The sequence below is a fragment of the Neolamprologus brichardi genome, chromosome 22 (assembly GCF_056152115.1).
Source record: "Neolamprologus brichardi isolate AB-2024 chromosome 22, ASM5615211v1, whole genome shotgun sequence".
Classification (NCBI taxonomy): Eukaryota; Metazoa; Chordata; class Actinopteri; order Cichliformes; family Cichlidae; genus Neolamprologus; species Neolamprologus brichardi.
Window position 1 is genome coordinate 34641126 of NC_142124.1, and position 14119 is coordinate 34655244.

Here is a 14119-nt window from a genome sequence, read left to right on the forward strand (position 1 = left end):
ATCAAAGGCTCTAATGTAACAGCTCCGGCATCTACCTAAACTTTCCAGCCCAAAGTGTTAGGATGGTGTGGCGATTTCTAACACAACAACCAACAAAATGTAAAAAGAAATCAGTAAATATATTTATATGCAAATAATATACATGTTAACGAAGACTAGTATTTGTTGTTGTTGTTGTTTTTGGTATAAATAAAGCATTTCACGAGTGGAATTGTGTAATTTACGTTTTTCCATTTTAAAATTCTGACTGAAGGATGTTGTTCTACGTCAGCCTAAAAGGCAATATCAACGTGCATTATTATTATTATTATTATTATTATTATTATTATTATTATTATTATTATTATTATTATTACCAGTTTAGAAAAATCTCTCAGAACGCGATGACGCAAGCAGAGTGCGTGCGGCACGTGACGTCAGGCACCCGGAAGGAAGTTTGCTCCAGTGTTGTCATAGCAGCTCCGCGGGTAAAGAGACGAAAAAACCCTCTCTGCAGCCGCTGCTCTTTGTTTATTTGTTTTTGTTTGTGGTCTCTGAGTGTCGCCATCATGAATGTGACGCTCGCGGTGAAGCAGTACATCTCCAAGATGATCGAGATCAGCGGGCCCGGGATGAAGGTGCTGCTCATGGACAAGGAGACGGTGAGGACCGACCCAGAACTGTTAGCGGTGCTGGTGCTCAGCAGTGTTTACAGCAACGTTACTGTGTCTGATGGTGTGTGTGTGTGTGTGTGTGTGTGTGTGTGTGTGTGTGTGTGTGTGTGTGTGTGTGTGTGTGTGTGTGTGTGTGTGTTCAGACCAGTATAGTGAGCGTGGTGTACACTCAGTCTGAGATCCTGCAGAAGGAGGTTTACCTGTTTGAGCGGATTGACTCTCAGAACAGGGATAACATGAAGCACCTTAAAGCCATCTGCTTCTTGCGGCCCACCAAGGTACAAACCGCCCTCTGAGTAACTGTGTGTGTGTCTGTGTGTGAGGTAACACCATCTGCAACTGTGTGTTTGTGTGCTTGCTGCAGGAGAACGTGGAGCACCTGATCCAGGAGCTGAGGAGGCCCAAGTACAGTGTCTACTTCATCTGTAAGTTTGGGCTGGAGTGAGAGGAGAACAGGGTTGCTGGTTTGGCACTCGTCGTCCTCGGACAGTTCAAACATAGCTCGGAAGCTAAGATACGAAACTGAGTTTAGCTTTGCTGCAGAATCCTAGAGATCAGCGATCTTATCAGAAAATTTGTTATACACATTGAAGAGGGGCTGCTAAAAGTGAGTCCTGCTGCTTTTAATGACGCCAGTCTGATTAAACAGGGTGACACTGTGTGTGTGTGTTTCAGACTTTAGCAACGTGATCAGTAAGAGTGAGATCAAGGCCTTGGCTGAGGCTGATGAACAGGAAGTGGTGGCTGAAGTCCAGGTGAGTGTGAGGACGTCCGAGGAAGCGTGGGGGTTTAACATTTCTACATCACTGATGATGTAAGATCTCTCTGTCAGTCATGGCGGCTCATTTTTAACTGAACTTGACTCAAAATACATCTTAACAACATTAATATAATAATATTAGTCCAGGGTCTTTTTCTGTCTTCACCTCCTTGTTGCAGAGAGAGGTCAGCTGATGCTGCAGGGTTAAATCTTTGTGTCATTTTCTCATTGTTTCATTAACCAGCATGAATCCTGTGAGCTCGAGCGTTTGCTTCGTTGGGTTCTTTTAAACTAATTATGAGGTTTGAGTCAAAGGAGCAGCTGAGAGTGAGATCAGGAGCAGGAAAACAGCTGCTGGTGTTTCCATCTGATCAGGGAACAGTGAACGGCTGCACGTTTGTGATTTTCAGGCTGGATCCAGTTAACCGTGATTCATGTCTGACATGTGGAAACCTTCAATCTGTGGACAGATCATTATTTCACTGATTAAACGTTTCCTCTAATAATACAACAAATGCTTGTTTATAATCAGAGTTTAAGTTGAAGAGCTGCACTCAGCTGTTCCTCTGTGACGGCTTCATTTGATGACATCAGTAACACGCAGCCCGACATGCTGCGGTTATGAATGTAACATGAACGACTTCCTTACTATTAACATCAGTTTGACCTGCATGACCATCAGTGCTACATCATCATCTCTCCAAGTGTCAGCTGACATGCTGACAGTCACAGATGGAGGAGGAGCTTACTGTGGTGGTTTGTGTGTGTGTCTGTGTGTGTGTGTGTGTGTGTCTGTGTGCGTGTGTGTGTGTGTGTCTGTGTGCGTGTGTGTGTGTGTGTCTGTGTGCGTGTGTGTGTGTGTGTCTGTGTGCGTGTGTGTGTGTGTGTGTGTGTGTGTCTGCAGGAGTTCTACGGAGACTTCATTGCTGTGAATCCTCACCTGTTCTCCTTGAACCTGCAGGGAGTCACTCGGGTAAGAACCACACGGCCCTCAGCTGTCAGAGCTCCGCCCTAAACAGCTCCACACGCTCACATCACCTGTGTGTGTTTTAGGGGCGGAGCTGGGAACCCTCCATGTTGGCACGCTGCACTCAGGGACTGACCTCCGTCCTGCTTGCTCTGAAGAAATGTCCGATGATCCGCTACCAGCTGTCCTCAGACATGTCCAAACGGCTCGCGGAGAGCGTCAAGGTGTCCACAGCATCACACACGACCTCACACACACGTCATCACTGAAAAGTGCTTTTAATGCCACTACAGGTTATTTTGTGTCCTGTTGGCTGTTCAAAGATGACGTCAGCTCTGAGCTGTAACTTGAGCACTTTGGTTAAAACACTTGAGCCTCAGCTCTTAACACTTTTACTCACGTAGTACTCTGAGTAGGACTTTTATTCTTCAGTATTTAATTTGTTTGTTGTCAGCAAATCATCACGAAGGAGTACGAGCTGTTTGACTTCAGGAAGACTGAAGTTCCTCCTCTGCTGCTGATCCTGGACCGCAGCGACGATGCCATCACGCCGCTGCTCAATCAGGTGACCTGTCCTCTGTGACATCGATGAGGAAATCATTTTGCACTTTTAATAATCCTGTCATCTTTCACATCCTCTGCAGCTCTTTAATTTGATGGCAAATCATAAATCCACTGGTTGTGTGTCTGTGTGAAGTGTTTACGAGCTTTCGCTGTGTTGCAGTGGACCTACCAGGCGATGGTCCACGAGCTGCTCGGCCTCAACAACAACAGGATCGACCTGTCCAGAGTCCCCGGGGTCAGCAAAGACCTGAGAGAGGTGGTCCTGTCAGCTGAGAACGACGAGTTCTACGCCAACGTGAGTCTCACACAGCAGCACATCTGCTCACATCTGTCAGCATCTGTGCGTTAATAGGATTGAAGTGAGTGACAGGAACACGCTGCACTCGTCATGTTGGAAGGTTTCTAGCAGACTGTAGAAATGTGATGTTTCAGCTGCCCCTCCAGGTTACCATGGTAACTGTCACTAACCTCGCTCTCTCTCCTCGTTAGAACCTGTACCTGAACTTTGGAGAGATTGGCACCAACATAAAGAACCTGATGGAGGATTTCCAAAAGAAAAAGCCAAAGGAACAGCAGAAGCTGGAGTCCATCTCAGACATGAAGGTCAGCCAGGGCTCAGCTTGTTTACTGATACAAGTTTAAAGGTTTTACTACATGAACTTTGACCCCAGAGCTGGAGATGTGAGTTCCTCTGCAGTCCAGAGGCTTCAGCAGGGAGTCCCCTCAGACTGCTGTGTTAACATGCAGAAATAATCATGTCTGATACACAACTGGTTCGGCCTCTGTAGTTAATTCCCCGTCGTAGCAACTGCTGACAAATGTTGGAATGCTCCCTCTGGATTGGAGGATGGAGGTCGCCACAAGCAAGAGGTGATGGAGAGGTGGAGCGTGAATCGGGCCAGCGAGTTGGTGCAGTGCCAGCACTAGTGTGGGTGTTGTATGGGACTGTCGTGGTGAAGAGAGAGGTGGCCAAAGGTCTTGATTGACCAGTCCACCTCAGCCCTCAGCTGTGGTCATGAAACCTGAAATGAGTTTGAGCTCAGCCTCACAGATCGAGTAACTCAAACCTCCAGATGGCGTGGAGCCGCTTCTCTCGTGTGTTAAGAGGAGCCAGCTGAGGTGGTTTGGGTATCTGATTAGGACGCCTCCACGTTACCTTCCATTGGAGGCGTTCTGGGCGCAGGGAGGATCCCAGGGTCTATCGTCGGAAGGCCTCGTATCTCCCAGGAGGGAAAGTGTGAGGCGGGGGAGGATGTCTGTAAGAACCTGCTTACCCACCATGACTTCAGAAGAGGATCTCCAAAAGTTGACTCTGTTCATCTGGACGTAGCGTTTGGGGAGAAACGTTTCATCATCAGGTGACGTCTTCAGTCTCAGCTGACTGCAGGTTTCAACCTTACAAACAGGACATTTGCATAATGACTGAAACCACTGAAGGAACAATGGGCTGGAGGTCAGCGCCTTCATCTTAATTATTAAGATTACAGGCCAGTGGACACTCTTTCAGTGATGAGGATGTAACATCCTGGACAGGGAGGAACGCTGGTTTGAGGGCGGAGTCAAGGAGGGAAAGACCATCTCTGAATGGAGGAGGGGCCTAAGGGTCCATCTGTCACCATCTTACATGCTGTGATTGCAGCCATTCCCCAACTCTCTGTGGATGGGACTCATGGTTATTGATCAGTGGTCATGAGAGTTTGCATAATTAAGATGAAGGAACTGACCTCCCAGCCCATTGTTCCTTCAGTGGTTTCAGTCATTATGCAAATGTACTGATTATAAGATTGAAACCTGCAGTCAGCTGAGACTGAAGACGTCACCTGATGATGATGATGAAACGTTTCTCCCACAAACGCTACATCCAGATGAACAGAGTCAACTTCTGGAGGTTTACTTACCTGGATGATTGAGCATTCAGAAGAGGATGGTTGGATGGATAACAACTGTAAGGCTTAACGATTGCGTTGTTGGGGCCCAAAAACGTGCATTTCCTAACTTGTGATTTGGAGTCTCCTGTATTTAAGACTTTTATCTGTACTCATGACCCAGTGAGTCGCTGAAGTTGACGTATTTAAAACGTTATCAGGACCAACAGGGTGGATGAGCTGTGACCCGAGGTCCCTAAATCTGGTTTCATGGACAACAGATGTGTCCGTCTGTGTAGTCAGACAGCAGAGCAGTTTTCCCGAGATGCGCTCGGCAGCCCTCCTGACTGCTGGTTGTTGGAATCAGATGACGGGAGCAACTGCTGGGTATTGATTGGCTGACAAATGGGCCGGAGCAGGGAGAGCTCCCATCGCTTTAGCGGGATCACGCTCCTCAGCCTCTATGCCAGGGTGATGGAGAGGAGAGAGAGCCCATCTGTTAGCCGAACCTTGGATTCAGGGGGAGCAATGTGCTTTTCCTCCTGGTCATGGAATGCCGGATGAGCTTATATGAGTGTCCGTTCTTCCTTCCCACTGTCGCCGAAGTGCTGCTCATAGGGGGTCATATGATTGTTGGGTTTTCTCTCTATGTAATATTGTAGGGTCTAGCTTACAGTATAAAGTGCCCTGAGGCGACTGTTGTTTTTGTAATGTGACGCTTTATAAATAAAATATAATTAAACTGAGTGTTGGGCGTGTCCCTGGGAAGAGGGCTCAGCCAGACCCAGGAAGGTCTGTGCTCAGACTGCTGGACCTGGAGGAGCAGAACATGGATGGAAGGAAAACTTTTATACTTAAATATTTTTATATTTATTTAAAAAACGTTGATGTGTCCTGTGTCACCCACTGTAGGCGTTTGTAGATAACTACCCCCAGTTTAAGAAGATGTCGGGGACCGTGTCCAAACACGTGACGGTGGTGGGCGAGCTGTCCCGGCTGGTGTCGGAGCGGCAGCTGATGGAGGTGTCGGAGGTGGAGCAGGAGTTGGCGTGTCAGAACGACCACTCGAGCGCTCAGCAGGTGAATGTCAGCTGCTCCTGAGCTTCACGGGGTTTTTGAATGTGTCATAAATGAAGGTCATTCTGTGTTGACTTCCTGTCTTCCTGCTTGTTTGGGTCAGGGGCCGTAACACAATATCTTCTTTCAGAATGTGCGGCGACTGCTGCAAAATCCACGCGTGTCTGAGCTGGACGCCGTCCGCCTCGTCATGCTGTACGCTCTGAGGTACGAGCGCCACAGCAGCAGCATCCTGTCATCTCTGATGGACGAGCTGAGCAGAAGAGGAGTGTCTGAGCGTCACCGCAGGGTAACACACAGCTCTCCAAATGCTCGTGCTGGGATCTTACTTGACAAAGCTTCGGTCCACAGAGGGGCGTGTCTGCTTCCTCCCTCACTTCCTGTCATTTTTATCGAGCCACTAGTGGCAGCAATCTGACCAAACGTGGATATTAAAGGCGTTCATTATGCTGACGATGTGTTTAGGAACTCATGAACCTCGCGTATAAAGACGATCACACTTATAAGTTCTCATCCATGTCACATGTTCTGTCTCTGAATTGTAATCTTCAAAAAACCAGCAGTCAGGTAACGTCGGATATCCAGGTATGAATGTTTCCACCAGCCTCTCAGACCTGGTTGATCGTATTGCTTCATCGTCCTCTCTGGACCCAGAACAAGCTTTATGTGTTCAAGTAAAGATCTCTCTGCCCTTCATGAGCTCCAGTATTAAGCATCATAAGTGCTTTAAAAGCCACAAACAGCCCGCTGACAGCCTGGTGGGTGAGTGCTACAACAATCAGGTCACATAAAGAAAACATTTTTCATTGTGGCATGAAAAGGGATAAAAAAAGATGTTTATTTCATTTAAAGAAGTTGTAAATTTCTAGAATATCAGCAGCTGCAAACAGGAAACTGGATGGAGAAATACCTACCTGGGGAACAAAATGTTGAAATGCGTGTGCCCCCACAGGGTTAACAAACATGTCTGAGCTATTTTTAAATTGATGAGCCAGTTTTCCTCCCAACTGTAACGTAGGAGCGAAATCTTTCCATCAATCCAAACATCTGGACACGAATATGCTGAAACGTCTTCACAATGACACGTCTGGCTGCTTCCCTCGGGGCGGAGGACTGCTGTGTGGGTGGGGGGGCCTGGGTGCTCACACACAGTCATACAACACATAACTCGCACACAGGATGTACGGCCATTCACACGGCTTTCGTGGCTGTACTGCGCAGTAGCCCTCCCCTCCTTTTTAATTAAACTGGGACTACTGGGGGGTCCACAGCTCGACTAACATGTCCAGTGTTGCTATTTTCACAGCTGTTACAATAAAGTTTAATGTCCATTTAAAAAAGTTGAGTTAGGTGTTAGCATGACTCGACTCGCTAGTTTCTATGTAAAGATGATGATTAAAATGTAGACCTGTGCTAAAAGCTGAGCCTGGGACAGACAGATGTGCACAGGGATGAGGCTTCAGTTGTTCTCAAGGAAAGTTCAAGTTCAAAGACCCCGACAGGCAGAGACAAAAACCTCTGAGATACTCCATCGTATCGTACCGATGCGTTGTGGTTTGGATTACTTGCTCTGATAATAAGTCTTAATCAGCCCAGGAGTCACTGCTTTCTGAAGCATTCAAACACAGAGTGTCTGTGACGTGTGGAGGTTAAAACGTGCTTTTCATGCACAGTGCTGATTAAAAACCTGGCTGAGCATTAGGAGTGCAACGATACTCGTATCGATATTGAACTGTTTGATACAGTGCTTTCGGTTCGGTACGCATATGTATGAACAATACAACATTTTTAATTTTCCTTCTGACGATGCTGTCTGTGTTGAGCGCTCAGTGAATCTGCGTTCGACTACTCTGCCTAGGCTGCACTGTCGAGCGCAGATCCACTGAGCGCAGCGCAAGCTAGCAGACAGAAGCTAAGCTCGTTGCAACATGGCAAATTGAACCTCCCCCACCCTCATTCAGATCTGGCGTTTGGAACTATTTTGGTCTTCATGTGACGTATGACCCTGAAGGTAAGCGCGTCATGGACTAAAGTAAAACAGTATGTTGGATGTGCCAGCAGTGCTCAATTACATGGGTGGGAAGTAGTGTGTTAGCGCAGTTAGCTCGTTAACGTGTTGGCCGTCCAGCCCCACGCACGGAGCGATCCGCGGTAGCTCGTTAACGGAGATTTGCCGTGTTGTGGCGTTAACGTCATTTCAGATTAACGCTGACAGCACTAGTGGGAACACAACGAATATGACTGCACATTTACTCCGACATCATCCTCGTGCAAAGACAAGTGGAAGCAGACAAAAACAACAAGCACGCATGCTACAAACTTTACCCGAGTCATTTAGACAGCCGTTAGCACATGATTCTCCTTATGGGGACCTGATATGTTTAATATGCTGCTGAGAATATAGCCCAGAAGAAGCGTATAGTAGAGCTTTTATTTTGGAAAGAGACATTTCTCTGTAATAAACTCTCTTTTCCAAAGATGAGGGATTTCTTGATCAGATAGATTTTTTTATTACTTTGTTGTTTCAGCAACATTAAATTTAAAAACTGTATGTTTGAGTTAAATATATATATTTATAATTTTAATCAATGACAAATTAACCTCTTAAGCCCCAAGCCTAACTGATCTCCTGCCTTTTGCCCCCGTATCAGGGGGCGTTGGGGCTTAAGAGGTTAAAAAAGCATGAACATTTTTTGTATCAAAAAAATATCGAACCGTGAATTTTGTGTATCGTTGCACCCCTACTGAGCATGATGGCTGAAAAGATTTGTGAGAGCAGTGAAGCTCATGCTTTCCCTTCTCTTCGCTCAGATGGTTCAGGCTGTGGTGGAGTATGGTGGGAAGAGAATCAGAGGAAGTGACCTCATCACACCCACAGACGCGGTCTCCATCACCAAACAGTTCTTCAAAGGACTAAAGGTACAAACAAACACACGACAGAACCTCTTCAGCACAAAAGGTTTGATAAACGTCGTCGTTGTTATTTGATGAATCAGGTTTAGACTGTTGACTTTTTTCTAGTGTGCCTCCATGATCTCACCTGCACTTTTAAAAGTACGATGTGTCTGTGTGTGTGTGTGTGTGTGTGTGTGTGTGTTGTCAGGGTGTGGAGAATGTGTACACTCAGCATCAGCCTCTGCTTCACGACACGCTGGACCAGATGATCAAAGGTCGACTCAAGGACAGCCAGTTTCCTTACCTGGGAGCCAGCAGCCTCAGAGACAGGTAGAGCTCACCTGAGAGACTCGCAGACACAGAGAGGAGACGCTGACATGATTCACACCTGTGGATGTGTTTCAGGCCTCAGGACATCCTGGTGTTTATGATCGGTGGGGCCACGTATGAAGAAGCTCTGACTGTTTACAATCTGAACCGCAGCACGCCTGGAGTCCGGATCGTGCTGGGAGGAAGCAACATCCACAACACCAAGAGGTCACACACACACACACACACACACACTCACACTCACACACACACACACACACACACTCACACTCACACACACACACACACACACACACTCACACTCACACACACACACACTCACACACACACACACTCACACACACACAGTCAAATATAGACACAAAGACTACTTGACCATGTGACAGCCACACTCTGTACTGTTGGTTCGACTCGTGTTGATAAAGGTCCACCGCTCCAGTCAAACAGATGATAAAGGCCACAGCACTCAGTTTGGTTTTCTGCGTCACTAACAGTTTGTTTGCAGACAACAGGAGGACAGCAGCTGAAATGCTGAGATTCTTTGAGTAAAACCAAAAGGAAAAAGGACCCATAATCGATCCCTGAGGAACTCCAAATTCATTTTAGCAGGGTGCAGCGTATTTCCATTATAAGGAAGAATCTCAACGAATTGTCGATTCATAGACGTCACGCTGTCACGTTGTGAAGGCTGAGAACATCAGAAACATCCAGACTTGTTGGTCTTTGGCTTGAGTTAAATTCAAAAGTTCAATTCAATTCAATTTTATTTATATAGCGCCAAATCACAACAAAAGTCGCCTCAAGGCGCTTTTTTTTTTTTTTTTTTTTAAAGAAAAACAAGTTCTTTATTTTACTACTTTATGACAGCATATTACAAAACAAAAAAGCTTTTTTCACATTTAAATAAAAACAGATTAAGCACAGCAGACATTGCAGTGGGCTGTTACAGAGTGTTGTGAGTTTTTACTGGAAGTTGGAGAACATCCGGATTATGTGCTGTAAGTTTCCAAAGTAAAGCAAACTGCTTTCATGGTCCCTCACCAAAAGAGGCTTTCCAGACTCACATCCTTTTCATGACATTTGTACCATCTACCACTGCATCTTGCTTTTTTCCCCCCTTTTTGTTTTTTTAATTAAATACACAAAACAACAAATTCCCTAAAATAACTTTGGTTTAATTTTGTGATGAGATTGACTTTTTTTTGTTGTTGCTAGGAGTGAATCATGGTGAAGGAGTTTAAAAAGGGATCTAGTGTATAAACTAAGATGCAGCACTCGGAAAGCCAAAAAGCACATTTAAGCACCCTTTTCTTGTGGTTTAAACCAGGCAGATTAAGTATTTTAAAAAAATGCTTTGCAGCCATTAACAGAGGTTACTATGCAGACTATGCATTGCAGGATTAAGGACTGAAATTTTGCTTGAATCTTCCTCCTGTACCCACTAAGCATAACCATCTCTCAATTTTGATTCTGTGTACCAAGTGATTTTGTGCTCCTGCAGCTAGGATTTGCATTGGTGTGGCTCTTTGTTAAAAACTAAACAAGTTACATCTCAGACCTTCTCAAAAACTAAGCCTAGAAATATACTTCCCCTTTTTCCTCCATAAAAACTAGATTGAAAACTTCTACCCAGGTTCCTCAGATAAACAGTACTTCCCACTTTCCAAAGTAACCCCGCCCAGTTCCACCCCCCTCGGCAGCTGCTATCATAACTAGAGAGGAGATACAAGTTACATGAGATGTGTAATACCGCCTGACATCATCATCTGGAAGTGATTTACATTCTGTCACAAGGGAATTACATGGACATGTGTTCAGGGAGCACGTAGGAGATGTTATCCCATGGGTGGCGGTACAGACCCTGTTTCAGCCTCTTCTGATCCAGGTTATTTCTTCATGTTCACAGCTTTAGTTCATCCTGGAAGTTTGAAAACTATATTTAGGCCAAAGAATTCACGGTAAATGAACCATGTGAATCTACTTCCATAGTAATCCAAACGTCTGTGGGGAAATAAGAGCTCGCCAAAAGTGACGCCATCGTCAGCATTATCTGTTTTCACTTTGTATTACTTTCTCCACTTCAGCTGTCTTCACCTCCATCTGTTTCTTTGTCCATCAGTTTTCTGGAGGAAGTGATGTCAGCGACAGGTCACAGCGGCAGCAGCAGCCGAGCACATGGAGGCGGTTTCCATAGCAGCAGGCGCTAAGCACAGAGACTTCTTCCTCTCCTCAGCTCTTGTGTGATGAGCAGCATCGTTCCCTCTGTCTGTTTGTTTGACATGTTGGACACTTCTGTGAGCGGACATCATCAGACCGTCCCTGTGACATTAGAAACACCTCTGATCAATAACTGTAACAGCTGAGCTGATCAATAACTGTAACAGCTGATCAGCTCTGCCGCTGCACGGCTCAGACTGGACTCCGCTTTAGTGTCGCTTTAAAATTAAAGATGTGAATAAAAAAGATATTGTCTTTTAAAATGAAAAGATTTCAAATGTTTCCTCTTCCTGTGTGTTCAGGACGTCTGGCTCGTCCTCACGCTGTTGCTGAAATGACCTGTGGGCCTCCACTGTGGCGCCTCAGCCACAGACATAAAAATGAGAGGCAGAAAATTCATGTAAAGGCTGACAGACTACACGCTCGTCTGACATCACTGACATCACTGGTCTGCAGCCAGCTGAGTGCTCAGACCGTCTGCAGACGTCACACATTCACAGCTTTGCTCTCATACTGTGTTTCACCTTCAAACGCCCTGATCGTAGCTCCTCTGTTTACCTGTAAATATCAGACTAACCTCGTTGGACCATCGTTAACGCTGCTGCTGCACTTATATTTTGTGGAGTGTCCCTTTAAAGTGTCTGTGTGGCTGACTGTGGTTGTTCAAGTTTCAAAGCACTAATAAATAAAAATGTTCACACAAACGGTGTGTCTCTGACGTTGGATCTTCAGTGTCTCCTTAGATCTCAGTGGTTCTGTTGAGACTCTGAGCACCACACCAGACACAAGGAGCCTGATGAGGGTTCAGGCACCAGGATGCACAGGTTAGGTGGGAGGAGGCCGGGACGCCCCCAGGAGCTGCAGCAGAACAGAGCTCCTGTGACCTACAGCACATGTCTCTCTACTATCACATAGGTAGTGATGGGTCCAGCAACACTGACGCACCGACGCGTGTATCGGTGCGTGCGTCGCTTTAAGAAAAAGTCACGTGATCGATACAGCTGCTTTATCGCTCATTGCCAACGCGCCAAACTGTGTTTAAAAACAAATATCACAGTGACAACATGTAAACAAAAAGCTCTAAGTTCTCTGCACCTGTCAGTAAGACGGCATAAAGAGCTTGGACAGATTCAGGGATTATATCCACTTCCAGAATAGTCCATGTGCTCTGTTCTCATTTTCTCGTCCCGATGAATCAGTCTGCAAAGCTGCACACCAGAGTATGGTGTTAGGCTGAAACTGAACAACCTTTATTTTGTTTCCACAAAGTGCTTTCCCAATGTTTTCCTTATATTGTATCCTATTTGTAGTGATGGTAGATGAGGCCTCGTGAAGCGTTTCAGCACGTTCCCCAAACTGTATCGACACAGTTTTGCTCCATACTGACACCTGCTGGACCTTAAATATCATTGCAGGCAACTTGAGACTCACAACAGAAACTGATTCAATGACCTCGTCATCCTTATATACACTGTAAGGTACTTTCCATGGAATCATTTTATATCTTCTATATTACAAATATTGTAGACATCTTTAAAATATATTATGAATGACATTAAGTGAAAATTAAAATGAGGGTATTGTGAATGTAATATTACCCATTTGACTCAGAGTTTATTATAAATTTCTATTCAGAAAAATAAGTTTATCCAATGTTTTTGCATTCAGTCTATTGCGTTTTTGTTTTTTACACCATTTCCCCAGCTTTGGAAAACTCACAGGAACAGATGAAGCTGGGGAACAAAAGCTGTAAAGCAGGTGGATAAGGTTCTGATAAGAGGTCTTCCTATTCCCTCAGTACGTTACACTCTCTCTCCACAACACTAAGGGGTTGGCAGTCCTTTATAATAAAATTCAGGACTGGTCCAGAGCAGTCTTCCTAGATGAAAATAATAAAACACATATTAATTAAAAAAAATGATGATAAAGATGTTCAGTGTCTATACAGGCCGACCTGTGTTCGTTCTGTGTGTTTGTCTCATTTTCATGTTTGGCTCTGTAACGCCTGAACACTGAGGAGGTGCTTTTGTTTGTGTAAGAAAGCAGAACAGATGCAACATTTAACCTGCATCAAATAAATAATTTACACTTCAAGTCACATTGCTGTTTCTTTTCTATTCTGATAGATTACACTGAAACAAAGACAAACTATTACCTTATTAGCAGTTAAAAGATCAAAATGATCCCACACAGCAGAAACGTTTCTTTTTCATTCGGGCTCCATTTTGTTATGGAGAGATGTGTTTATTTTTTTTAATCTTTGCGAGAGTAATTTTGTGTTTTTTTGGTGGCGACTCTTCCATTGGCAGATGCGGATGCTGAACCTTTTAACCCAGTGTACACAGACACAGGTCGAGGCTGAAGTGTTTGGAGCATTTAGGAAAGATTTGAGTCTCGGGGAGCTTTTGGCTCCATTTTGCAAGAAAAGCCTTTAATGATGCAAATGCACCTTCAGTACAGTATAACTGCTCAGTGTGGGTCAATGTATGTGGGTGAAACACGTGAACATCTGAGAGTCTGATTATAGCCTTTATGCTGTGTGAATAGGTGGACTGCACACCTGTAACAAACCTGTGCAGGCTGGTTATGGTGGCCCAGCAGCCGGTGGAGGAGAGTTTACATTCAAGCAAACAGGCGTAAAACTCCCTGCTGGGCTCTTTGTGTTGAATTTGTTTCATGAAAAATATTTCTCTCACTCACACACTAAATAAAATAAATATTAAATATTATTTTTGTGTTTCCCAAAAGGTTGATTCTGTTCATCATCATCATCATCATCAGGTGACTCCTT

The 14119-nt window shown here is 45.0% G+C and overlaps 1 protein-coding gene across 1 annotated transcript; it reads left to right on the plus strand.

Moving 5' to 3' along the window:
• The first annotated feature begins 389 nt into the window (after positions 1-389).
• On the plus strand, positions 390-11597 carry vps45 (vacuolar protein sorting 45 homolog). The gene is made up of 15 exons (XM_087835109.1): positions 390-641; positions 797-931; positions 1018-1078; positions 1329-1408; positions 2318-2386; positions 2467-2604; positions 2835-2945; positions 3105-3239; positions 3434-3547; positions 5722-5889; positions 6017-6175; positions 8698-8805; positions 8990-9111; positions 9187-9318; positions 11231-11597. Exons 1-15 carry the CDS (start codon positions 549-551, stop codon positions 11316-11318), a joined length of 1713 nt encoding a protein of 570 aa, XP_087691235.1. The 5' UTR covers positions 390-548; the 3' UTR covers positions 11319-11597.
• Positions 11598-14119: the final 2522 nt, after the last annotated feature.

Coding starts and splice junctions, on each gene's coding strand:
- vps45 (XM_087835109.1), top strand. CDS start 549: ATGAATGTGACGCTCGCGGTGAAGCAGTACATCTCCAAGATGATCGAG. Junction 6,176..8,697: donor TGTCTGAGCGTCACCGCAGG/GTAACACACAGC, acceptor CTCTTCGCTCAG/ATGGTTCAGGCTGTGGTGGA. Junction 9,112..9,186: donor GCCAGCAGCCTCAGAGACAG/GTAGAGCTCACC, acceptor GATGTGTTTCAG/GCCTCAGGACATCCTGGTGT.